The sequence below is a fragment of the Prunus persica genome, chromosome G4, assembly GCF_000346465.2.
Source record: "Prunus persica cultivar Lovell chromosome G4, Prunus_persica_NCBIv2, whole genome shotgun sequence".
NCBI classification, from domain to species: Eukaryota; Viridiplantae; Streptophyta; class Magnoliopsida; order Rosales; family Rosaceae; genus Prunus; species Prunus persica.
In genome coordinates this window covers 12,357,357-12,383,760 of record NC_034012.1, presented here as the reverse complement: position 1 = coordinate 12,383,760, position 26,404 = coordinate 12,357,357, and the positions used below count along the sequence as shown (strand labels likewise).

At 39.6% G+C, this 26,404-nt stretch overlaps 2 protein-coding genes across 2 annotated transcripts; both read right to left on the bottom strand.

Annotated features, from left to right (window-relative positions):
- Nucleotides 215-5,400, bottom strand: LOC18781070 (cytochrome P450 71A25). The gene is made up of 3 exons (XM_020561318.1): nt 4,414-5,400; nt 2,981-3,529; nt 215-428 (listed from the first exon to the last, which is right to left on the bottom strand). Exons 1-3 carry the CDS (start codon nt 5,341-5,343, stop codon nt 339-341), a joined length of 1,569 nt encoding a protein of 522 aa, XP_020416907.1. The 5' UTR covers nt 5,344-5,400; the 3' UTR covers nt 215-338.
- On the bottom strand, nt 14,830-15,327 carry LOC109948629. The gene has a single exon (XM_020562291.1). It carries the CDS (start codon nt 15,325-15,327, stop codon nt 14,830-14,832), a length of 498 nt encoding a protein of 165 aa, XP_020417880.1.

Below are 26,404 nucleotides of genomic sequence, written 5' to 3'. Positions count from 1 at the left end.
TTTCTGGTCGTCTTTTTCACTTTTTGTAGTAGTGAAGAAGGATACACGATATGGTAATTATGCGTTCTTGGCTTCCCTTAATTATATCCTTTAAATAAATAAATAAAAGACAAAGTGAGAGTTTATTAGAAAATCCTTTCCTGGGAAACCAAACAATGGACATTTCAACAACTAAATCCTCAGTGAGACCACAAGCAATTCCACACTTTTCTTAATAGATACATATTTATATCAATACCATTATTTCAAATTTTGATTACCAAATAATAGCGTAAGATATGATAATTTCTTATTTGTTGTGAATAAACGAAATCTAGTTCGGATACACCAACACTATATTAGCCCAAATATGGAATAGCAACAACTTTAAGAGGATATACTCTGCGAACGCTTGCCCCAGTAGATTCAGTTGACAGGATCCGATCCAACTTCCGCTTTGGAATCCGAGTCAGACCCTGTGCGTGTCCGACACCTGGCAAATGTCGGGCACAAATGACCTATTTGCCCATCTATACCAAACACGATAAAATAACAAGGTTGACTTCTACCGAAAAATCGGCAGAGTTTCCCTTGTAATTGGCTCAATACCAAAACATTTTCACCTGCCAACAAGTATACAAATATACAACCAACTGCCAGCATATGTATATATACATTCCAACAGTTCACATCTCAGTTTAGGGCAAAACATCAGAGCGACTACTAAATGTACAAAAGAGTGGATCTGTTTACAAAACAAAATCCTACATCAGAAGAAAGGCGCGGAAGATGGGAAGTGGCCCGGTGGTGGATTCCTGTGCACGTCTACTGCCTGGGGGCGCAAAACAACAAGAAGGGTGAGTGGACCCAAAAACAAAGCTTAGAAAATACCATATGAACATACTAACCCCACTGTAAAAACAAATATACAAACTAGCTTATTTTCTTTATTTCTGAAATCAATGCATGTATATAACTATACATTTGAAAACACTTTAAAACTATCACCGAGGTGTACCCTATGTCCGTCAATTCCTTAGATTCGTCAATTCCTTGCATCACCATGGGTGACACATACTCGCAGGTCTCAGTGACACGAGGTCAGTCTGAGCCGCAACTCGCAGGATTCAGGGAACCGTAGTCCGCCTTTATCCGCATTACTCGCTCCACACGCGTTCGGGTACCAAGGAACTCGTGGGGCAACTGTCAAGCATGCTGACTAAACCGAAGGCAACAAATATAATCCGAAGGCAACATGTAATAACTGGGTACAAGGTGGTTTAAGAAAATATAAAGTTTCTGAAGAAAATCTTACGAATAATTAACTTTCTGTAACCTTTAAAATTCTACTGCCATTTATCTGATAATTAACGAGAATATCTTTTCCTATATTCTTAAAAGGAAACTTCACTCGGCAGCATGTAACATAAAATATTTAACAGCATAAAACAACTTATAACAGAAACTGAACTGCTTAACTGAAACTGAACTGAGTAAATTCATTTATAAAAACAAAGAGTCCACTCACTGATAGTCCGAGTTAGCTGGACCTCTGGAAGGTCCCTCCTGCGGGTCAACTGGTGCCCGGGTGCCTGATTCAATGACCATAATATTCTATTAATACAATATAGTATTAAATTAAAAAAAAACCCTACCCCCGGCTCCTAAAAGTACGTGCGTCAATTTAAAGTGATCCCTATGCCCACAACAGCTTTCCTTCCACGTGGGATCGTTTAGCGGTATCCTGGGACTCAAAAAACGCTAAAGTCCAAACAGTCAATCCGGAACCCCACGGGTACAATATGATCCGGATGCCGCTAGAAGGTCCAATATATTTAGGACACATGTCCCGAGGGTATGAATGTCAATCGGACGGTCGGATTGAACACAATCCTGTAATCGCATAATTTCTAAACCCTAGCCCTAGGGTTCGCGTTTTCGGAGTATCCGGGACTCCGATTCACAATCCGTCGAATCCTACACGTTTCTAAAATTATCTAGAGTAACATATCTAAAATTGATTACGATCCAACGGCTCAACAGTATTGAACCCGGTAATCGCACAATATGGAAAATCCGTTCAAGACTCAAACGGTATCCAAATTGAGATCCGCGAATTCCTATGCGCTCGTGACGACCTAAGGGTCACAAAACTGTACAAAATTACTTCACCACCCTCGCCCATGCGCCCCAGCACGCGCGGGCAGATTTGGGTGTCTTAAGCGATTTCGGGTGGTCGAAAAATCTCGGAACCAGGACTCCAAACTCCTATCCTAGGTAAAACACCCCATTTGGAGTCACTTTTGTTCTTGGACCTACCCCAAAAAGTGACTGGAAGTGGCCGAAAACAGAGGCCGAAAATCGGCTGAAACTTCAATTTACAAACTGGGCAATCTACGGCTAAAATTGATAAAAACCTATCCAACCATCAGCTAGAGCACGAAAAATAGATGAGAATCCATACCTTACTCGAAAGATTTGGTTGAGAATTGAGGGAGAACGAGCGGTTGGAAATTTTGACAAAACCGGCGGAATTCCTGCCGTTTCCGGCGACTGGCGAGCAGCTCGCGGCGGGAGTGGGCGGCGACGTGACGGCGGGGTCGGGCCGGTCAGGTTGGTACCGGTGTTGGGGCTTGTGGTGGCCGGTAGTGGCGGCGCTGCACTTGGAGGGCGACGGGAGGGAGAGAACGAAACAGAGAGGGAGGAGGGCTCGGGGAGAGAGAAAGAGAGAGAGAGAGGTTTTATAAAATCTGATTTTTCAATTTACCATTTTGCCCCTCGATATTTTTAATCGTATTTTCTTCGTTACAACTCCGATTCGAGCTTACTTCGTGTCTATGAACTCGTGTCGTCGTGCTCTACGCAACGGTGTATGTGGAATTGTCAAATTCCTTTTCGGTCAAAAAGTCAACATTGAGTTCATAAGTGAGTCAAAGGGCAAAATTGTCTTTCCACATAATAAATTACTAATTACATGTGAATTTTAGGTTTGGGTCTTTACATCAGTCATGTCTAAGTCCTCCCCTCTTGCGCCATCAGGCAGCGCCCAGTCGAACTTGTGCACTAAATTTGCCAAAGCAATCTCTTGGACAGCCATGGCAAACTGAATTCCTGGGTAAACTCTTCTGCCAGCCCCAAATGGAATGTAGTGGAAGTAATTACCTTTATAATCTATGGCACTGTCCAAGAACCTTTCTGGCTCGAACTCCTCTGGTTTGTTGTATGACTTGGGATCTCTTCCAATTTGCCATGCATTCACTATAACTTGTGTGTTGGCTTTAATGTCGTAGCCATTTATTTGTGCATCTTGGGTGGATAGCCTGGGCAATAGCAATGGAATTGAAGGATGTAGGCGAAGAGTCTCCTTGATAACTGCCTTCAAGTAGTGCATTCCAACCAAATCATCCTCTGTAATTATGTCTGTTTTCTTGCCCACTATCCCCCGTACCTCATTCTGCAATTTTTCCATGATTCTTGGATGCCTTAAAAGCTCGGACATTGTCCACTCTAGGAGTGTAAATGAGGTATCAGTGCCACCAACAAACACATCCTACAATAATTTTAATGGTAAAAATCGATTAAAAGTTAATGGAAAATTATATATAAACCCCAAAGAATTGGGGTTAGGATGTTATCTATCTATATATCTATATATATAAAAAGGTAGAAGGCTTGAAACATTCAAAAACCCTGAAAATACTCCTGCTTCAAAGATTTTTTTTTATTTTTATACAAGCGATGTTCAACTCTAAATTATAGGGAGCGGGATTCGAACTCGGGTGCAGAGTGGGAGCACATCCGCTCTAGCCAACTTGGCTAAGCCATATGTGCTCTTCAAAGAAATATTAGAAGACCACAATCTAATATAAGTTGAATTTTTAAATAGCTAAAATTACTAAAATACCCATGTCAAGTCAACAAATTAACGGTGTTACCAAAGAAATTGACGGAATGAGTGAATGTCGAACACGAAATGAAAGCATAGGGGGCACATTGACTTAGTTGAAATTGTAGGGGCAAATTGAGATTTTGGGTACAACATAAGAGGCATATCAATAAATATGCCTTTAAAATATCAAATTAGTCCAAAATGTTTGACTTATATTAGTTTTTTACAAAATGTTTTCTTTTTAATATTACTAGTCTCTTGTCACACAACACATCTTTTTCTTTCTGTTTCTTGGCTGGCTAGCACGAGTTTGACAATAAAAAATTTCAGATATGGTTCAATTTTGGTTAAAACTTATTTATTTCTTTAGATATGATCACATAACAAGCATATTGTAACATCATTCTTCGAACAAACTGAGTAATTCTAGCATTACTATGGTGAGAAAGATAAGACAATCCAACACCACTATGCATGTAACAGAGAGAGAGAGAGAGAGAGAGAGAGAGAGAGAGAGAGAGAGAGAGAGAGAGAGTTTTAATTACCAAGATGACAGCCTTGATACTAACTCTATCAATAGGAGAATCAGCCTGAAGGCAAAGCAGAACGTCCACAAGATCCTTCTGGTCCTCATTCTTGGTAAGACCATCAAATTCATCCATATGTTCTTGAACAACTATTTCTAAAAACTCATCGAACCGTTTAGCCAGATCGTCAAACTTGGCGTCCAAACCATTGAGACGGGCGATCCAGGCAAGCCATGGGATATAGTCTCCAATATGGATACGCGACATCACCAACGTCAGCTCCCCGGCAAGCTTCTTAAACGTCCTCCCACGTTCCCCGTCATCGCTGTACTTCCTCCCAAGAGCCACTCTACAGATAACATCATTCGTAAGCGTCTCGAGCATTTCACTTAAATTAACCGCTGATGATACTGAGGAGGGGGATGAGGAGCAGTGCTTAGTTATATTGTCGATCATGGATTTAGTTTCCTCTTCTCTTACGGCACGAAAAGAACGAACCCTTGTGTTGCTAAGGAGATTTAAGACGCATATACTTTTCATCTGCCTCCAATACTCACCATAAGGAGCCGAGGCCACGTCTTTGAAGTTGTAGCAAAACTTCTTGAAGAAGGTGTTCTTGGGTCTGTTGGCGAATGTGATGTCATGGGTTTTCATGATCTCGCGGGCAGTCTCATCTGAGGAGACCACAAGGACCGGCACACTTCCGAAATGGAGGAGCATGAGTGGCCCGTGGCGTTGAGCTAGGGTTTGAAGAGAGCGCTGAAGGTGCTGTCTTAGTTGGTGAAGGTTTCCAATGATGGGGAGCTTTGGCGGAGAAGGTGGTGATGAGTTTGCGGAAGTGGAGAACCATTTGTATATAAGGATGAGGAAAATTGCAAGAAGTGCTAAATACTTGAAGGAAAAAGGTTGCAACAAGCTTGAGAAGGTTTCATTCAGGAGATTTAACATCTTCTTCCACTTCTTAATTATTTAGGTGGTGTTGTGTTTGTGCTTCACAAATAAAAAGTTTGTAGGGTGCTCCATATATAAGATCACCCCGGACTTTTTGGATGAAAATATCAGGTGAACACCTATTAAAAAATGATAAATTAATGATTTTTTTATTATTCTGTGTGCAGGAACTAATAATAATTATTGGATAATAAAAACGAATATGTTTTTGTTGGGATGCTCTATAAAATAAAACACCTTACCAATAATAAAAACCAATATAAGTAAACCAATCGAGACAAGTATGACATATTAGGAAAAATATTAGGACTTCTTGGAAATAGGTCCAATTTTATGAAGATATAATGGACGCGGGACATCAATTGTCTATTGTTGATTATAGTCTATAAATCCAGTAATGTGGCAAAGTAAGCAAATCTTATGTCCACAAGATAAAAGATTTTTAGAGTATCCACAACGGGCTCCCTAAACCACATTCTTAGACAAATTTTAGGGAGGAATTGGAAAAATATAACTCCAACTATACTCCCTATCCACCTCCTAAGAGCATCTACAATCATGCTGGAGGTGGATAATGAGCATGGTTGGAGTTATATTTTTCCAATTACTCCATAAAATTTGTCTAAAGAGGTGATTTAGGGAGGTCATTATGGATGCCCTAAAATAGGGAGACTTTTAGGAGCTCCTAAATCCGACGAGAGAAAAAGGACTTCACAATCTCTTGGACTCTTGTGGTCCAAGAGATCGGGACTGTATATATGTATAGATGAATCAATCATATTGAATTAAAAAATAACTATAATATTTATGACTCCCTAAACTAACTTTCGTGTGTTTTTAGTTAAATTTTAACTGAAAAAAGGGAGTATGATTATAGATGCTCTTACAACATGTGCGCCATTGTTCACCCGTTTTATTTTTACTCCTGTGATGGAAGGGCAAAGTTCCCCATTGCCTTGAAAACCATTGACTAGTCAACAAGCCAATTTTCTTTGGTGTGCGAGCGTGCCACTGCTAACAATGAAAAATCCTGGCAGACTTCTTTGATATAGATAACTTGCACCCCAAGTTACTGATTTCTAAACAAGCGATTGTGAATTTGGGTGAAGAATATCTCCCAAGTAAGTTTTTTTCTTGCCTCAAACTGGTGAGGACTTCATAATTTATCACAATATAAAATTGGTAGTTCTAGCCAAATAGATGATAATAAAGTGGACTGTTTTAGGCAGAACTGCCTTCTACAAAATTAAAAAGGGAAAAATCAACTCTAGAAAGACAAAAAAAGACGGCTGGAATCCCATTTCTGCTTGGGTAAAAACTTTTGATCCGGGTTGAACCGAGTACATTCATGCTGGACTGGGCTATTAACAACTTCAATTGCTTAGCTTTAGCTATAAATTGATACCAAAGTTCAATTTTGGCAGAGCTTTAATCTACTTCAAGCTTTGGGAGGCTTTTGAGTGGGTAGAACTGTGGCTTCTTTAGTATGAAGGGGCAAAAGTGGTTGTACTTGATGACTTAATAAGCTGGAACTGCACTGTAAAATTTGTTGAGGTTTTCATATTTGTGAAAACTCAAACTCTGCTTGTCTTGGCTTTTACTGAGCCAAATTTGTAACGAGAGAAATCTCGTTTTGAATGACTTATTTCCCTAAGCCTGAACTTTGGCCTGAACTTTGGAAGTTCTGATCTATAGCTAGCTTCTTTTGTGGCTCAAATGAGCTTCTGGTTGCTCCAGTTTATTTGAAGGTTCTTAGTGATCAAGTGATCATATTTGAGTTTTTTGCCTTTGGTTGATTTCTGATTGTTTGATTGATTGTTGAATAATTCCTTGCTCTGTTTACCCTCTTTTTATATTTATAAGAAATGTTCTGGAGTAGGGTTTCTTTCTTTCAATAATGGGCGGCAAAAATTCTCAAAAGATCTTTCATTTTTTTAAATATAAAGAAGAAGGGATTTTTATCAATTTCTGACAGATAGGTTTTCAATAGTCAGTTCTTTTTAAGACCAATCATTTCTCTATTTTTTGGAAGAGAACCTTACCCATCTTTAATTCCAACTGCCCCTTTGTGGGAGCTCAAACCGTGATGTTCAGTTTGCTTTTTCCAGTTTGAACAACTCCCTGTTTTCCTGCTTATCTCTTTTTGAGAACTTTAGCATGCGTATCCCTTGAAAGATGGTGGTTTCTTTGGAGTAGAAACAATATCTCCGAATATATAAAAGGGTCTTGATCTTGTGGTGGCAGAGATATCAGAGACATCCCTTCTTTTTGCCTGCCTCTGTCAACTCTTTTATCATCCCAGTTGAATTTGTTTGGCTTTTCCAAGTCAGAGAAAAAAAATCACGTGGGCTCTGTTTCCTTTTGGGTTTCCACTTTTTACTTTGATCATGCCAAGCCCAATTTAGTTTCTTCGAAGCCCAAGCTTGAGATAGGTTCTAGGCCGGGCTTTTGTTGGATTTTGGACCTTTGGTTCCCGTTTATTTTTAGAGTCCAGACTTCTCGGGCCCTAGCGTTTTTGTCTTTGTTATTCTGGGCTTTGTAGCGTTGGGCTGGGTGCACAGAATTTTGGCCCAAACAGCCATTGAATAGAAAAGACAAATATATCAAACATATCCCTAAATCACGTTTTCTCCCAAAATCATACCAATTTATGTTGATTCATGCTTCTTTAATGCATAAGTTGTTGGGTTTCAAGTAATGTCGACTCTATAAATTTTGAGTATTCTCACCTTGTGTCGTCAATTACAGCACCTATGTTATAGGTTGTGATGTGTATACTTATACTGTAGGTTTTTAACTGTATTGTAGGTAATTTTTGGGTCAAAATAGAAATAAAAATACCTATGGTATAGGTAAGGTTTGGGTGAAAAAACGTACCTATGGTGTAGGTAATGGTGGGGTCCTATACCTGCGGTATAGGAAAGGTTGTAGGTAAGGATTGGGTCTCAATACCTCCCTTTGGATGCAAATAAGTGTTGGGATCATGGAATCATACATTAGAAAATACATATACGTCTGGTAATTTTACTTGGAGCATTGCATTGGATTGGATTTGAACCTGCTGGAAAAATGTACAATAGAAATCTCCATTTATACCACGTAATTATCCATTTTTATCTTATTTATATTTTTGGGGTAAAATTGAAATCACAGAATAATTAAAAAAGAGCTAATATCATTTTACCCTTTGAAAATTTGGGGTCATTCTTGAATTGGAGTGAGGGTTAATACGAAGATGTGAGAGAGAGAGAGAGAGAGAGAGAGAGAGAGAGAGATGTTTTTATTTTTATTTTAATATATGTCAAATATTATTTCTTAACATTTAATTATATCTAAGCAAAAAAGTGGACCGTGCTTTTGACACGTCATCATTTAACAGAAAACCAAACGGTCAAACTGACGAAAAGTGTACATTGGTTGAATTTTAAAAAGTTAGGGCGTAAATTGACAAAATTGAAGCTCCGTTGTAACATCCCACATCGACTAACGAAGAGGGGGTGATGTGCCTTATATGTACATGCCCACCTCTATCTAGCATGAGGCTTTTTGAAAGCTCACTAGCATCGAAGTCATGGGAACTCTAAAGTTAAACGAGTTTGGGCTAGAGCAATCCCAGGATGGGTGACTCACTGGTAAGTTGCTCGTGAGTTTCCAGAAACAAAACCGTGAGGGTAGATAGGGGGGCCAAAGCGGACAATATCGTGCTACGGTGGAGCCGATCTCGGAATGTGACATCCGTGACCGGTTTTAAAGAATGACCCCAAACCTTCAGAAGGTAATATGATGTTAGCCCTTAAAAAAATTAAGAAGTAAACATCAAACAATATCACAATAGCTCCCCATACGCCGGTACAACCAACGCCACGTATGGGGTCTGTCCCAACGCCGGATAACCTACGCCACGTGGGACCTAACTTTCACTTGGTGGTGCATGTAGTGAATCCAACATCCGGGGAGGTACCTAAAGTAGTGCATATAGCCCTCCAAACTGACATTCTAAACTCTGTTGTACCCTTGTACAACCATATATAATTATAATTATATAAATAAATTCTAATATTGTGTAATCCTCTACAATGGTCTAGCACTCGATAATCCTCCCTTAAAAAGGTGAGATTACTCCGGAAGACTCACGGTCAACCAAGGGTCAAACTACTCTAACCCTGGTCAACCGGACCTGCAGAACCCACGACCTCCAATTTCCGATCCGGAAGTCCCTATGGGTTCTACCAGGTATAGGACACTTGTCCTGCGAGTTTGATTCAGATCGGACGGTCGGATTTCTCACGATCGCACGATCTGAAAGTTAATATAAAATATAAACTTTAAATTATTATTCGGAACATCCGGGGCTCCGATTCACGATCCGTGAATTCCTACACGATCCTAGAAATACCTAGATTAACATATATGAAATTTGGGACCATCCGACGGTCCCAACCTATCGAACCTGGATAACGCATAATATGCGATTATCCGTTCGATAGTCAAACGACGTCCGAATTGAGATCCGCGAAATCCTACGCACTCGTGACAACCTAAGGATTTCATCGGAACACAGTGCTATTTTTCTACAGTGCCCACGCGCCACCGCATGCGCCGCCGCACGCGCCGGCAGCGCGTGGGTGCCCAAAGCGATAACGCTTCACCGGAAAATCTCAAAACCACGGCTCCAAACTCTTACCCTAGGTATAACACCCTATTTGGAGCCACTTTTGTTCTTGGACCTACCCCAAAAAGTGGCCGAAAATGGCCAATCATGGAGGCCGAAGTTTCTGCCGATTTTCAATTCGAAAATTGAGTTGCCTACGCTAAGAATCGATCTAACCCTACCCAACCATCAGCTAGAGCAGCTCGAGAGGTTCAAAATTCATACCTGGGTCGACGGAATTGGTGGCTGGAGGAGGGAGATCGACGGCTTTGAAGTTTGGACGACGTCGGCCGCTTCAGCTCCAAATTCCGGCGAATCCACGGCGGCTGGCGGCGGGAGGTGGCTGGGGTAGGAAGAGGACGACGGCCCGGTCATTTTGGTACCGGTCCCGTCGTCATTGGTGGCCGGAGGAGAGCACGGCCGGCTAAAACGTGGCCGACTGTCGCGCTCGAGGGAGAGGAGAGAGAGAGAAAATCAGATTTTTATAAAAAATCCCATTTCGGAATATTTACGATTATGCCACTGGGCTTCTTTTGACCATATCTCTCTCGTTACAACTTCGATTCGAGCCCACTACGTGTCTATGAACTCGTCTCAGTACGCCCTATCCAAAAATACTAGTCACTGCCCCAAACTCTCTCCGGTTAAAAATATGACCAAAATACCCTTAAATAATTAAATAATTAAATAAGGGTTAAATTTGGGGTCGGGGTGTTACAGCACAATGGAGTGATAGTGATAGTGATAATTCCAACAAGTATATCACTTCATCTAATGAAAAGGCAAATCATTTTGCCCTTAGAATTCATGTAGTTAATGAGGGAGAATCTGATTCAGGAAATGAATCTAAGTCTGGGGATGATAGGCAGGATGAGCAGTCATACAGGAAACTATATAAAAAGTATAATATGTTTTTAAATGAAACTTGTAATTTCAAAGAACATAATCACATGCTAGAACAAAATGTCAAGGAACTTGATGAACTAAATGAAACTCTCAAAATGGCCAAAAAGAAGTCGAGTGATATCTTGTATGAGAATGAAGTTGACATGTATGAATTGTATCATAAAGTCAGCACTCTTGAAAAAGAAAATTCTGATTTGATTGAAAAGTTGAATATGTTTGAAAATGACAAATCCTTGTTTCTTCATAGACTAATTTGTTTGAGTTTGACAAGTCATTAGTTGAGTCCTTGCGGTTGACTAGTCATCATTATATCTTGTTTGTTGTTTACTTGATTATGATGCTTTCAAACACTTTCACCATAGTTGTTGCTAGCACAGGGGATGCCTAGATTTACGGGTCCTTCTGAGTGCCTATGTTGTCACTAGTAATTTTCTAGGCTTGCAGGTACAAATTGGTATAGGCTGTGTGTGTGTTCTTGGTTATGGCTTTCATGACTAGTTGTTGACTAGTCATAATCATCTTTGGTCAAGTTTTAAAGTGTGTGAATATATCTCTGTCTGTCTGAATAGTATTTAAATTTACCCCTCGTCACTTAAGTACCAATTTCATACACCTACTCTATTCGACCTCGGATATATTCTCAAAGTTGGGAATGGCTGGAACTGGTGCTATGCTCAACTTTTCTTTAATAAAGGCAAAGCTTTGCATTTGCTCTTCACCCAAATTAAATTTTCCACACTTCAGGCACTTAGTAATTGGTGCAGTCAAGGTATTGAAATGGCAAACAAAACACATGTAAAAGGTTGCAAGGCTATAGAAACTCCTCAAATCATTGGTTTGTTTTCTTTCTTTCAATTTGATAGTATTTTATTTTGTTTTATGTTAGTATTGTAGATTGATAATTGTGTTTGAGGTAGTTCTGGTAGTGTCTTTGTGTTGCTAGGATTCTTATTGTATCGTAGTTTCTTCTTTTGATTGGGAGTTTTTTTTTTTTTTTTCTGAATTTGATAGTTATTTTTGTTCTTGTTCCAGTTATGATTTTGTTGTATGTTGTGTCTTTGTAGATTGATCATTGTGTTTGAGGTGCTTATGGTAGTGTCTTGGTTTGCTTGTATGTTGTGTTTTTCTTAAAGTTGTAAATGATTGAAGTTTCTATTTTCGTTTTACTTCATTGATATCTACATTATTTTGTTATAAAAGTAGTTGTTGATTTCAGTTTATGTTTATTTAGAGGATAGAGAATGCTAATTAACAACCTTCTCTTTTGGACCTTCTCCCTTTTTCTCATAACATGTGTCATTTTTCTTACTTAAAACAATGCAACTAATACATCAAACAAGCTAACATTTGTTTTCCAAATTTTCCATTATTAAATGTATTGATTTTAATGTTTCCTTAAATTTATTATCCAAATTTTTGACAATTTTCTTATCACCTTGTTCAAAAATTAATTAAGAAAAAACATCTTTTTTAAAGACTCCAAAGAGAATAAGGAGACATTCAAATAAGAAAAAACGTTTGTTTGTTTTTTCCCCTTTTTTGAAAGATTCCAACAAATAAGACTTACCTAATTAATGGTTTAGAAAAAAAAATTAAATAATCAAACTTACAGAATTAATAGTTTGAAAATGCAATCAATGAACTTCCTTCGAAAACAGACTTCTTTAGAAGAATGCCTTTTGTCTGTATATTTTTTTAAAAAAGGATCTTTCTTTTGTTGATTTTTTTTTTAAAAAAAAGTCATTCTTGTGTTAAATTTTTTTTTTCCCCATCTAAAAAAATAGACATTTTCTTTTTAAAAACACTGAATGTTTTTAATTTTTTTTAATTTTTTACATGTGGTAAGAGAGTTGTAAAAAAATTTGGATAAATTGAAAGACAATACAATTTTATTTTATTTTTTTAATAGAGAAGAGCGATAGTATTTTATTGAAGAAACATGAGTAACAAGTACAAAAACCGGGCTATGTCGTCGGGAATTAGGTGAGTGTCTCTACTCCAATGTGCTCGGACGTCGGGCTAACAAGTTAGCCGTACCCGCTCAACCCCAAACAGGAGCAAGAGCCTTACCTCCGGTAGAGTGCCCCCCCATCCCCCTCAGAACATGCCTGAAAAAACTACAAGTTACAATCTTCAAATAAAAGACCCATAAGAATATCTGGAGGTTCCTTCAACCATGGGATGGTAGAACCAATGTGTACAGCAAAACGAGCAATATGGTGAGGAACCTCATCTGCTTGGCGAAGGGTGTGGGCAAAACCTTCTCCAGTGATCTGAGCCAGGAGGATCTTAGAATCCTCCACAATCAGGCCAATATAAGACCTATATATAGAGAGTTTCCTAAGTGCTGAGACGATCCGAAGAAAATCGCTCTCAAAACAAACATTATGTAGACCCCTTTCCATCGCCAACTTAATGCCTTCTCTTGCCGCAAGGGCTTCACTGTGTAAGGGAGAGAAGACATTTTCAAAACGAGTAGCTCGCTCGCGCTGCCACACAAGTGCCATATGAATCACGAATCACAACCTCAGCACCTCCCATTTGGTTGTCTTTATCCCAAGAGCCATCAAGGTTGACTTTCCAGTCACCTTCCTTGGGTTCGCACCATTTAGAATTAATAGACCGTTGCATGGCCCTTGGACCTTTTGCCATCTGATGTTGTATAAATTCATTTAATCTGCTTTTAGTCTTGGTCCACATTAGAGCTGGGTCACTACGTTTGTTGTTGCACAAAAGTGCATTGCGTGCTTCCCAAATGGTCCAACCCATCATTAGGATAGAGGAAAAATCAAAAGCAGCATAATTGTGAGCATAATCATATAGTAAATCGCGGACTGAGGAGAAAGCGCCCAAGCTTCTCTTAATACCAAGGGGCGAACCAGGCACAACGGGTGAAGTGGCAGTCCCTGAGTAAGCGAATAAAGGACTCGCTCACTCCCCGGCAGAGCACACATCCGTCGGTTGTCGGGACCCTTTTCCGCAAGAGATTATCTTGCGTTGGTAGTATATTCCACCAAGCTCGCCACCAAATTTTTTTAACATGGGATCAGAGATTTCCATAGGGTCGGCCACATAGAGAAGTCTGCATTAGAGCTAGAGGAAGGAGCCGTAACTGTCTCATTATACAGCATAAGGGTTTGGGCGACACAGTATGCACTTTTAACAGTAAAGAGCCCTTTCGTGTCATAGTGCCAAATGAGTTGATCTCGAGGGCGACGGAGACTAAAAGGCAAGCTTCGGATCAAATCCACTTCTTCCGCAAAGAAAAGAGTCTGGAGTAGAGGGACATTCCAACTAGTTAGGTGAGTCCGAATGTAACAAGTCGGCCACCTTATTGACTATACAATCTGGAGGTTTAGGAGAAAAAATACGAAATGTTTTCAGTTGTGGTAGCCAACGGTCCTTCCACACCTCAATAGATTCACCATTTCCAACCTACCACCGTGAACCCCTGTCGATAATCTGTCGGGTTGCACAAAGACTTTTCCAACTAGCAGAAGCATGAGGGTTAACTTTAATATTCATGAAAGAAGAGTTGGGGAATTACTTAGCTGTAAGAACACGGGATATGAGGGAATCAGGTTCGGTAATTAATCGCCATCCTTGTTAAGCTAGTAGCAATGTTGAAAGCATAAAGGTTACGAAAACCCAGGCCCCCGTCCTCTTTTGATCGACACAGTTTCTTCCATGACATCCAGTGAATTTTTCGGTCACCATTGGCGCTATTCCACCAAAAGTCTGCCATAAGTTTGTGAAGATCATCACAAAAGCCTTTTCGAAGGAGGAAACAGCTCGTCGTATAAAGGAGGATGGCTTGCACGACAGCTTTGATAAGGACTTCTTCTCCGGCGGGGTTCAGTAACTTGCCTTGGCATCCTTGTAGACGTTTCCAGATTCTCTCTTTAATGTGACTAAAACTTGCAGTGTTATCTCTTCCGATCAAAGTAGGCAAACCTGAGGTAACGGTCATGAAAATCCACTCTTTGCACTCCAAGTGTCGCAACGAGGAGGTCTTGGTTGGGTCTTCTAATATTACTGCTAATGCAAAGTGAGCTTTTCAACAGATTGACTTGTTGTCCCGAGGCTTGAGAATAGTTAGCAAGTATATCACGGATAGTATGGCAGTCATCAACTGTGGCACGGGCAAAAATAAAACCATCATCTGCAAAAAGGAGGTGGTTAACAGATGGGGCCCCCCGACACAGAGAAATACACCGGAAACATCCCTCTCTTTCCCGCTTAGCAATGAGAGCTGAAAGTCCCTCGGCGCATAGGAGAAAGAGATAGGGGGACAGTGGATCACCTCGATGAACTCCACAGGTAGGATGTAAATAACCTTTGAGAGTGCCATTCACCAGAAAAGAATACGATACTGAAGAAACACATGTCATGATAAGATCATCCCAACGAGGATCAAGGCCCATTTTTGTCATCATACCTTTAAGAAAACTCCATTCAATGCGATCATAGGCTTTGCTCATATCAAGTTTCAAAGCCATGAAGCCCTTCTTCCCTCGCTGTCTCGTTTACAAGAAATGAGCGATTTCAGTGGCTAATAGTGTATTGTTAGAAATTAACCGACCGGAAATAAATGCACTTTGCGCAGGACAAATGATAGAAGGAAGGAGTCCTTTAAGTCTGTTTGCCAACACCTTAGAATCAATCTTGAATAGCACATTACATAAGCTTGTGCCATGTCTTGAGGATTCTTCACTTTTGGGACCAATACGACGCGAGTGAAATTTATTTCCCGTAAAATATGGCCAGAAACAAGAAAATCACTGATGGCTTGACTAACATCCTCTCCAACAATGTGCCAAAATTTCTGGAAAAAAATGGGTGGCATACCAGGCCGGGAGCTTTAGTTAGATGCATTGAAAAAGGGCTTCTCTAATCTCTTCATTGGAGTATGCAGCAGTCAAAATAGAATTCATAGGACCAGTGATGCGATCTTCAATGACATCCAAAACAACTTGCTGTTCACCACAGCCTTGTGAAGAAAAAATATTATAAAAATAGTTTAACACCACATCGTCCATACCATTGGCAGCATCATGCCAAACACCATCATTGTCCTTAAGGTCAGGAATAAAATTCTTTTGTTTGCGACTATTTGCTGTTTGGTGGAAAAACTTCGAGTTTCAATCTCCGTCCTTGAGCCAAGCAATTCTTGAACGATGTCGCCAGTATGCTTCATCACGATCCGGAAGCTCGTAGAATTGTGTACCAGGAGATGGTGAGCTTCTAGGTTTGTATCGGTTAAGGGCTGGTTCATGAGATCGTTGAGTTTAGCTCTCACTCGAGCAATGTCCATATTTGTACCATTGAATTCTCCTCGTTTCCACTTTAGTAGTTTCACCCTGGTTGCTTTTATATTCTCAACCACAATAAACATAGGTGTTATTAGTTGCACCTTCAACCGTTACAAATGCAGCTGTAACAGCTGCAGATCACCCATGATATTAGCACCAGCTGTAGTCTCTCCTTCCTAAGAATCTTGTAATTATTTTGTAATCTTTCCTTGATCATAGCAAGTGTAACGCCTCCTTGATATCAGCTCTTTTGAATTTCTGTAACTGATTCATACTGTGTATAAATATAGAAAATCTCAACACTATTTGGTGTGAGGAAATCTAAACTTTATATGGTATCAGAGCTTTACTGATCCTATTCCTTTTCTTATCTTCTGATCTCTATCGTTATTATTTTCTTTTCTTTTCTATTCCTACGGCTACATCAGATGCTGCATCTCAACCTAATCAGGATACAACCATCAATCCCACTTCCACACTCACTCTCAATCAAACAATGCCAATGCCTAATCCTTCACACTTTCTTTCCCTTAAGCTCACCCCCACCAATTTTCTGTTGTGGAAGACACAATTTGAGCCAATTCTAATTTCTTATGACCTTGAAGGTCTCATTGATGGAACTGACACTGCACCATCATCTACAGTAGGTGCGGGCAATACCTCTCAGTCCAACCCAGAATTTATTTCTTGGCACAAACGTGACCAAATGCTTCGCAGCTGGATTATTGCATCCTTAACTGAAGATGTTATGCCTCACATAGTAGGCACCTCCACCTCCTTTCAAGCCTGGAAAGCTCTCACACAAGCTTTTGGATCTCCTACGAATACCCGACTCCTCAGTTACATACTCAACTTCAAAATTTCTCAAAAGGCGATCTACCAGTAGCAACTTATCTTCAAAAGGCCAAACTCATAGCCGATCAACTTGCAGCTGCAGGAAAACCCCTTGATAACAATGAGTTCAATGCTATTATCTTCCGCAATCTAGGCAGCGATTACAGTGATATGGTCACTGCCATGTCTACCAGACTCAGTCCCATCTCTTATTCAGAACTCAATAGCCCACTTGTGAGTCATGAATTTCGTCTTCAAGAGCAGGCAACTTACTCCACCATTCTTCCTTCTGCTAATATGGTGTACAAAGGCCAAAATTCCAATAACACTCGGGCTCCAGCATCTCCAAATTTCCACAATCATTGAAGTCAATCAAATTTCAATAACAGATCACATAAAAACAACCACAGGTCTTTTCATACCAGATCCAATTCTCAGCACCGTGGATTGCTCCCAACCCCACCAAATCCTTCAAATACAGCAAGATGTCAGATTTGTAATCGAACAAATCATTTGGCTGCTACATGTCGATATCGCTATGATAGGCCTAATGATGCTTCTGCTCACATTGCATCCTTTCCAGCATATTCAAATAGTGATTTTAACACATGGTTTCCTGACACTGGCGCAACTCATCATGTCACTCCGGATCTTGCCAATCTCTCCATCGCTAATAACTACAATGGTCCAGATCAATTGAAAGTTGGTAATGGTAATGGGCTAAATATTTCTCATGTTGGGACATCTACCTTTTCTAATTCCACTCGTTCTTTTAATCTATCTCATATCTTACATGTTCCTGATATCACAAAGAAACTTCTTTCTGTTCATCAATTCTCCAAAGATAATAATTGTTATTTTGAGTTTCACCCCACTTTCTTTGTTGTGAAGGACCAGCACACGGGGAAACCTCTACTTCACGGGCTGAATGAAGGTGGCCTCTATAAGCTTAGTAACATTGCCATCTCCAATAAAAATGACGGTCCCATGGCTTTCTTAAGCGAACGTGCCAATTTCTCTTGTTGGCATGCACGCTTGAGTCATCCACATCCACGTGTTCTTCGTCAAGTAATAAATGGCAATAATCTTCCTTCTCTTTCAAAGGACCTACCTCCTTGTACCGCTTGTTGTTTGGGAAAGATGTCTAAATTTTCTTGACCTCCCACTCCTTCTATTAGCTCTCATCCATTAGAACTTATTTTCAGTGATGTATGGGGGCCTTCCCCAATTCTATCCATTGAAGGACATCGTTACTTCGTTTTGTTTGTTGATGATTTTTCCAAATATGTATGGTTTTTCCCCTTAGTCCGTAAATCTGATGTGTGTGACATATTTCTTAAATTTCAAGTCAAAGCAAAACGCTTGTTTAATACCAAGATCCGCAATTTCCAATCAGATTGGGGGGGAGAGGTCTCACTCTCCTTGCCCATGGATCTGTACCAAAAAAATATTGGCATTTTGCATTTGACACTTATGTTTATTTGATAAATAGAATGCCTACTTCAGTCCTTCATGATCAATCTCCTTTCCAAGTTCTCTTTAATCAATATCTTGATTATTGTTTTCTCAAAGTTTTTGGCTGCTTAGTTTTCCCATATCTTCGTCCTTATAATAAAAATAAATTTGATTTCATTCTCTTCCGTGTATTTTCTTGGGATATAGTCCAAATCACCATGGTTACCGCTGCTTTAATCCCCAAACAGGCAGGATATATATTTCTAGACATGCAGGTTTTCATGAACACGCCTTTCCATTTTATGTTTCTCCAACTTCTGTGTTGCAGGCTCCAAATGACCCATCATCTGATCCTTTTTTGTTGCCTATAGAGTTCCCAAGTTCAGCACGTGCAGCAAGGGTGTCCTCATTTGGTAATTCCTCCTCTCCTATTTCATCTCCATTAAATTCTAATGCTTCTCCTAGCTCACCAAATGTGCATTTAAATTCAAATTCCACTACAGCTTCAAATCTTGCATTATCTCCTCACAACATCTCCCATAATGATAATTCATCTATGATTCCTTCCCAACATGAAAATATTGATCCTACTGTTACTAACTCCAATGGTCAAGAATTAGTTATAGTTTTGGCAGGCACTCAAGGAGAAAACCCAAGTCAGGGGCGTCAAAATGCTAGATACTCTCTTCGCCCCAGACCAACCCCCAATCCCAAATACACTCTTCCTCATGCACTTTTGACTGAAGCTGACACCCAACATGAGCCAACTTGTTTCTCTGATGCTAACAAACAACACCACTGGCGTGTTGCAATGACTGAAGAATTGAATGCCCTCTTAAAGAATGGCACCTGGTCACTTGTTCCCTATGATCCTTCCATGAATATTGTTGGGTGTAAGTGGGTGTTTTGTGTCAAGCGCAAGATTGATGGTACAATTGATAGATACAAAGCACGTTTAGTTGCCAAGGGATTTCATCAACAAGAGGGAGTTGATTACATTGAAACGTTTAGTCCCGTTGTCAAAGCCATCACTATTCGCACAGTTTTGTCACTTGCTGTCAGCAATGGTTGGGAAGCTCGTCAATTGGACGTAAGTAATGCTTTTCTCCATGGTCATCTTAAAGAAGAGGTTTACATGACTCAACCACCGGGTTTTCTTGATTCCTCTCAACCGCATCATGTTTGTAGACTTCATCGGTCCCTTTATGGCTTAAAACAAGCACCACGGGCATGGTTTCAGTGTTTGAGTTCTTCCCTTTTACAACTTCAATTTGTTGGCTCTAAGATGGATAGTTCATTGTTTGTTTTTAATGATCGAACTACGATTATCTATGTTCTTGTGTATGTTGATGACATAATCATCACAGGAAATAATAGTGCTGCCATTGGAAAAGTCATCTCCGCTCTTAGCTCCACATTTGCTTTGAAAGATCTTGGTATACTTCATAATTTTTTGGGCATTGAGGTGGTACTCCATTCTGGTGGATTAATCCTTTCTCAGCACAAATACATCACTGATCTCCTAAAGCGATCCCATTTGGCCGACATCAAGCCTATTGATACACCAATGGCCTCTTCTAGCAAGCTTAGCAAATCTGATGCTGAACCATTATCTAATCCACAACAATACAGAAGCATCATTGGTGCTCTTCAATATGTCACCTTAACTTGCCCGGAACTGTCCTTCTCTGTTAACAAAGTTTGTCAATTTATGCACAATCCCACCAGTGAACATTGGGCTAGCGTCAAGAGAATTCTTCGGTATCTCAAGAAAACTATCTCTCATGGACTTTTCCTCAGCAAATCTTATTCTCATGCCATTCAAGTTTTTGGTGATGCGGATTGGGTTGGATGTCCAGATGATCGCCGTTCAACTGGTGGGTTTGCTATTTATCTTGGCTGTAACTTGGTGTCGTGGTCAGCCAAAAAGCAACATACTGTTGCCCGGTCCTCCACTGAGGCGGAATATCGTGCCATTGCCAATACTTCCACTGAAATTATTTGGCTTCGCTCATTACTCCAGGAACTTGGATTTTCCACATCTACTTCACCTGTCTTATGGTGTGACAACTTAGGAGCTACTTACCTTTCTGCGAATCCAATTTTTCATGCTCGTACAAAGTACGTAGAGATCGATTATCATTTTGTTCACGATCAAGTTTCTGCAGGAAATCTTAGTGTTAAATTTATCTCCACCAAGGATCAACTTGCTGATATCATGACCAAACCATTGAGCTCCCCTCGCTTCACCTTCATCAGAGACAAGTTGAGAGTTCAAGAACGCTCAACTTGAGGGGGCGTATTAGTTGCACCTTCAACCGTTACAAATGCAGCTGTAACAACTGCAGATCACCCATGATATTAGCACCAGCTGTAGTCTTTCCTTCCTAAGAATCTTGTAATTATTTTGTAATCTTTCCTTGATCATAGCAAGTGTAACACCTCATTGATATCAGCTCTTTTGAATTTCTGTAACTGATTCATACTGTGTATAAATATAGAAAATCTCAACACTATTTGGTGTGAGGAAATCTAAACTTTATACCCAACAACAGAAGTGTTCCAAGCTGACCGAATAATATTTTCACAGTTCGCATGTTGAACCCACTATTGGAGTTTTGACAGAGTAGAAGTTTTCTTGTAGAGGAAGTATATGAAGAAATGCAGCAGAGAAAATAGAGAGATGATGTGAGAGAGAGAGAGAGAGATTATTACTCAGCTCCAATATCACAATAATGGAACGTACTCAATGTACTCACACACTTTTCATTCTAACAGAAACATTCCTTTTGTACAGCAAAAAAAATGATCTCAGCCATACAATTTAGTGTCAGCAATATGAGCTGCACACTTGGCATGAGCTAGGATCTATGAGACCTACACTCTAGGATTAAATCTAAGCCTTACACCTGTCTAGCTAAAAGACTTAAACCAGTAAATAATTTACATTTCAACATTCCCTTCTAAATTGTTAACTGGTTTAACACCAAACAATCCTCTCAAATAGTTGAATCGATCTTTAGGCAGAGCTTTATTAAAAATGTCGGCCGCTTGTTCTTCAGACTTGCAGTACCTTAAATCCACTACACCATCTTGTAAAGCATCTCGGATGAAGTGATACCTGCAGTTGATGTGCTTGGTCTTTTGATGAAAAACTGGATTTCTTGCCATTGCAATAGCAAAAGTATTATCCACCATTAATGGAGTTGCATCAGTTTGCAATTCTCCAAAATCCTTTAGAACAAACCTCAACCATATAGCCTATGTGGTAGCTTCACTTGCACTAACGTACTCAGCTTCAGCTGTGGAGAGAGCAACATTGTGTTGCTTGATTGATGCCCAAGAATATACTCCACTGCCAAAAGAGAAAGCATAGCCAGAGGTGCTTCTCATGTCATCTTGACTTTCACTCTAGTCACTATCACAGTATCCAATTAGGACAGCTTCTTTTCCCTTCTGATATTCAATACCAAAATCAATTGTTAGCTGTTCCATAATGTTTCTTTGTTGGACAATGCATGAACCTAGCTAATAAGCTGGCTGCAAACATTATGTCAGGTTTTGTAGTTGTCAAGCATAACAAACTACCCACAATCTGCCTATATTCACTCTCATCTGCAGGATCACTTCCATCACCCTTGCACAATTTTTCACTTGCCACAAGAGGAGTACTAACTGGCTTACATTGTTTCAAGCCAAACCTGCTCAACAATGTCAGTGCATACTTCTTTTGGTTTATGAAAATGCAGGATTCAGTTTGAATCACTGCCATACCAAGGAAATGATATAGGAGACCTAAGTCAGTCATTTCATACCTTCTCATCATTTCAGACTTGAACTCTGCAATCAATTCCCCACTGCTTCCTGTATACACAATTTCATCAACATAGATTGAAACAATTAGAGTTCCAGAGTCTTCCTTAGTGTTGCAGTACAATGTGGCCTCACTTGTGCTTCTAACATAGCCACAGCTCATGAGGTAGGCATTGATCTCCTCATACCAGTCTCTTGGAGCCTGTTTTAAACAATACAGAGCTTTCTTCAGTTTATACACCTTATCCTCATAGTTTGGAACCACAAATCTGTCAAGCTGATCTACATAAACCTCTTCCTTAAGTACACCATTTAGAAATGCAAATTTAACATCTAACTGGTATAACTTCCACCCCTTTTGAGCTGCCAATGCTATGAGAGTTCTGATGGTGTTTAGTCTGGCCACAGGAGCAAAAGTCTCATTGAAGTGAATTCCAAGCTTCTGTGCATAGCCTTTGACTACTAGCCTAGCCTTATGCTTCTGTATTGAGCCATCAAGGTTCAGTTTAGTTTTATAGACCCATTTAACACCAATTACAGGTTTGTCACTTGGTCTGTCCACTAGTTCCCAAGTTTTATTCTTCTCAATCATCTCCATTTCTATCTCCATTGCCTTATTCCAATCTTTATCCCTTGAAGCTTTAGCAAAACTTTCTGGTTCAATGATGCTTATATTACATCTAACATAGATCTCAGTGATATCTCTGAGTTTCATAGGTGTAGAGCTTGGTGATCCATCTGGTGAATCAGCATTTGAAACATCTGTGATCATCTCAGTTGAGCTAGAGATATTTTCAATCTGTGTTTCTGGTGTAGATTGTGACTTCACACTCTTCTTTGTACTTCTAGAATTGTCTTCAAAGCTCATTGGAACTGTGACATACTCAACAGTCTATTTGTCCCAATTCCATAATGAACCTTCATAAAAAATGACACTTCTAGACACAGTTATCTTATTTGTCTACAAGTTGTATACTCTGGAGGCCTTTTCACATTTTCCATAGCCAACAAAAATGTATTTGACAGCTGAGTCTGCCAATTTAGACCTCAATTGACTAGGAACATAGCAAAAACATATAGAACCAAACACTCTCAAGTGCTTAATTCCAGGCTTTCTCCCACTAAAGGCTTCAAAAGGAGTTATGTTATCTAAAGCCTTTGTAGGACATCTATTTTGAATGTAGACAGCAGTATGCACTGCCTCTCCCCAGAACATGTATGGTAGTTTCTTCTCATTCATCATTGCCTTCCTCATTTCTACTATAGTCCTGTTCTTTCTCTTAGCAACTCCATTTTGCTGAGGTGAGTAGGCCACAATTAGTTGTCTTTCCAAACCAATTTCTTCACAAAACTACAGAAACTCAGTGGAAGTGTATTATCCACCTCAGTCACTTCTAAGTATCTTGATTTTGTAGCCACTTTGCAATTCCACCATAGCCTTAAACTTCTTGAATATATTAAACACTTCTGACTTAAACTGCATGAAATGCACCCAGCACATCCTAGTGCATTTTCTTGGAATGGCTGTGATTCAAACTGAAAATAGCATCTTCATAAACCAAAAGAAGTATGCATTGACATTGTTGAGCAATTTTGGTTTAAAGCAATGTAAGCCTGCTAGTACTCCTTTGGTGGCAAGTGAGAAACTATGAAAAGATGATGGAAGTGATCCTGTAGATGAGAATGAATATAGGCAGATTGTGGGAAGCTTGTTGTATTTAACGGCTACAAGGCCTGACATAATGTTTGCAGCTAGCTTATTAGCTAGGTTCATGCATTGTTCTATGAAGAAACACTATGGAACAGCTAAGAGGGTTTTGAGGTATATCCAAGGCACAATTGATTATTGTATTGAATATCAGAAAGGAAAAGAAGCTGTATTAATCGGATATTGCGACAATGACTAAAGTGGAAGTCAAGATGACATGAAGAGCACCTCAGGATATGCTTTCTCTCCACGGCTGAAGCTGAGTATGTCAGTGCAAGTGAAGCAACTACTCAGGCTATATGGTTGAGGTTTGTGCTAGAGGATTTTGGTGAATTGCAGACAGAAGAAATTCCATTGATGGTAGATAATACTTATGCCATCGCAATGAACAGAAATCATGTTTTCCATCAAAAGACCAAGCATATCAAACGTAGATATCACTTCATTCGAGATGCCTTACAAGAAGGTGTAGTGGACTTGAGGTACTACAAGTCTGAAGAACAAGTGGTTGACATTTTCACAAAAGCTCTGCCTAAGCATCAGTTCAACTATTTGAGAGGTTTACTTGAAGTTAAACCAGTTAACAATTTAGAAACGAATGTTGAAATATAAATTATTTTTTGGTTTAATCCATAGTTAGACAAGTGTAAGGCTTAGATGCCATTATATTGGAGGACTTATATGTCCTAGATTTATGCCAAGTGTACAGCTCACATTACTGACACATTTTGTAAGGCTAAATCTGTTCTTTTCCGTTAATTGAAAAGGGGATTATTCCATTGAAATGAAATCAGAGTGTGTGTGTGTGTGTGTGCGCGCATTGCTATATTCATTGCGCAGTAACAGACGCTCTCTCTTCTCTCAACGATCTCTCTATCCTCTCTTAGCTTCATTTTTCTTCCTCTGTTCTAGAAACTAAGCTCTGCATATTTTCAAAATCTCATCAGGGATAACCCTGGTCTTGTAATCTGCCATCATTTGGTGGATTGGAAGAATAGCACGGCCTTCTTTATCACATCCCCGGAGTAATTCATTAAAGTCCCCAAAACACAACCAGGGAATGGTATCTTCAGAGGCTAGAGTTCTCAGTAATTGCCTTGACCGAAAGTTGTCTTCAGTGGCTGGAAAGCCATAAAAACTAGTGATTCTCCAGTGTTTAGGAACCTCATTTCCTCCCACAAGAGCATCAATGTGGTGTAGGGATAAGGAGCGAATGTACAAATCAAAATCTTGCTTCCAAAGTAAACAAAGTCCACCAGACCTGCCTACAGAATTCACAGCAAAACAAAAAATCCCAAAGAAAGTTTTAAAGAATAAAAAAAACAGTACCATTGCATCTTGTTTCACACAAGAAAACAATGGAGGGAGCTTTTTCGCCAACAATGTGGCAGAGTGCTTGAACACCAAGTTTCCTCTTATCACTAATAACAGGAAGTTTTCCACGTTAAACACAAGAACCCCAATGTTGAGGGGACCTTCTGGATATCCTACGTCTTCTATTCTTTGCCGCAAGTTTAGATGTCCTTTTGATTATGGGACTTAGATTAAAGGGGTCAGATCCCAGTGACAAATGGACGTTAGATGGCTTCGGTGTAGAGATAATCGGCCAATTAGAGGCTTGGTCCAACCCAGGTATTGAAAACTCAATCGGGCCTAAATTGGGGGAGTTGTGCTGCCCTAAACTCTTTGGGGCCATGTGGGACATGGAGAGGCCACCATTATGACTAGGTAGATCATCCAAATCATCATCGAGGTCAGGGGAAATCTCATTAAGATCCCAATGAAACGGAAAATAAGGCTTTGGACAATTATCCCCATTAGGACATGTTTGGCATGTCTCGCTGGACTAGACTTGGTTAAATAGCACTTGAAACCCATGTTTGGTAAGAAACGAGACTAACTTAAATGAGACTATATAGTTCAAAAGTGAAAAAAACGCCTCACTCGCTCGTCTAATATAGTGAGTCTAAAAAGTAGTTTGCTAAATAGCACGCTCGTTAAATAGAACACGTCTGACGCCTCTCTTTAAAAAAAATCGTAATTTTATTTGTTTTCTTTTAATTATTGTTTTAGATGTTTGAACTTTTTTTTTTTTGCAACATTTATTTATTTATAGCTAAAAAGCCTTAATTAAATTTAAATATTACAATAATTATTTTCATATTAAATCAAACTATAATAATTTACAAATGTTTGATAATTTTTATTTTTTTTTATATTGAAACAAGTTTAATAATTCATGATGTGATGCTTTCTTTATCACAAACAATTTTTACCTTATCAAATTATATTTTTCAGACATACAAGTACAGTTATAATCATTTCTCCTTGTTGACAATCAACCGCAAGGAAGCTATGGGGGGGGGGGGGGGGGGGGGG

Bases quoted from the DNA above. Each gene is read 5' to 3' on its own strand.
- LOC18781070 (XM_020561318.1), bottom strand. From the start codon at position 5,343: ATGTTAAATCTCCTGAATGAAACCTTCTCAAGCTTGTTGCAACCTTTT. The intron at 3,530-4,413 runs GTAATTAAAACT...AAATTATTGTAG, and splicing joins GTATCAAGGCTGTCATCTTG to GATGTGTTTGTTGGTGGCAC. The intron at 429-2,980 runs GTAAAGACCCAA...CCAAAGCGGAAG, and splicing joins AGGACTTAGACATGACTGAT to TTGGATCGGATCCTGTCAAC.
- LOC109948629 (XM_020562291.1), bottom strand. From the start codon at position 15,327: ATGGGCCTTGATCCTCGTTGGGATGATCTTATCATGACATGTGTTTCT.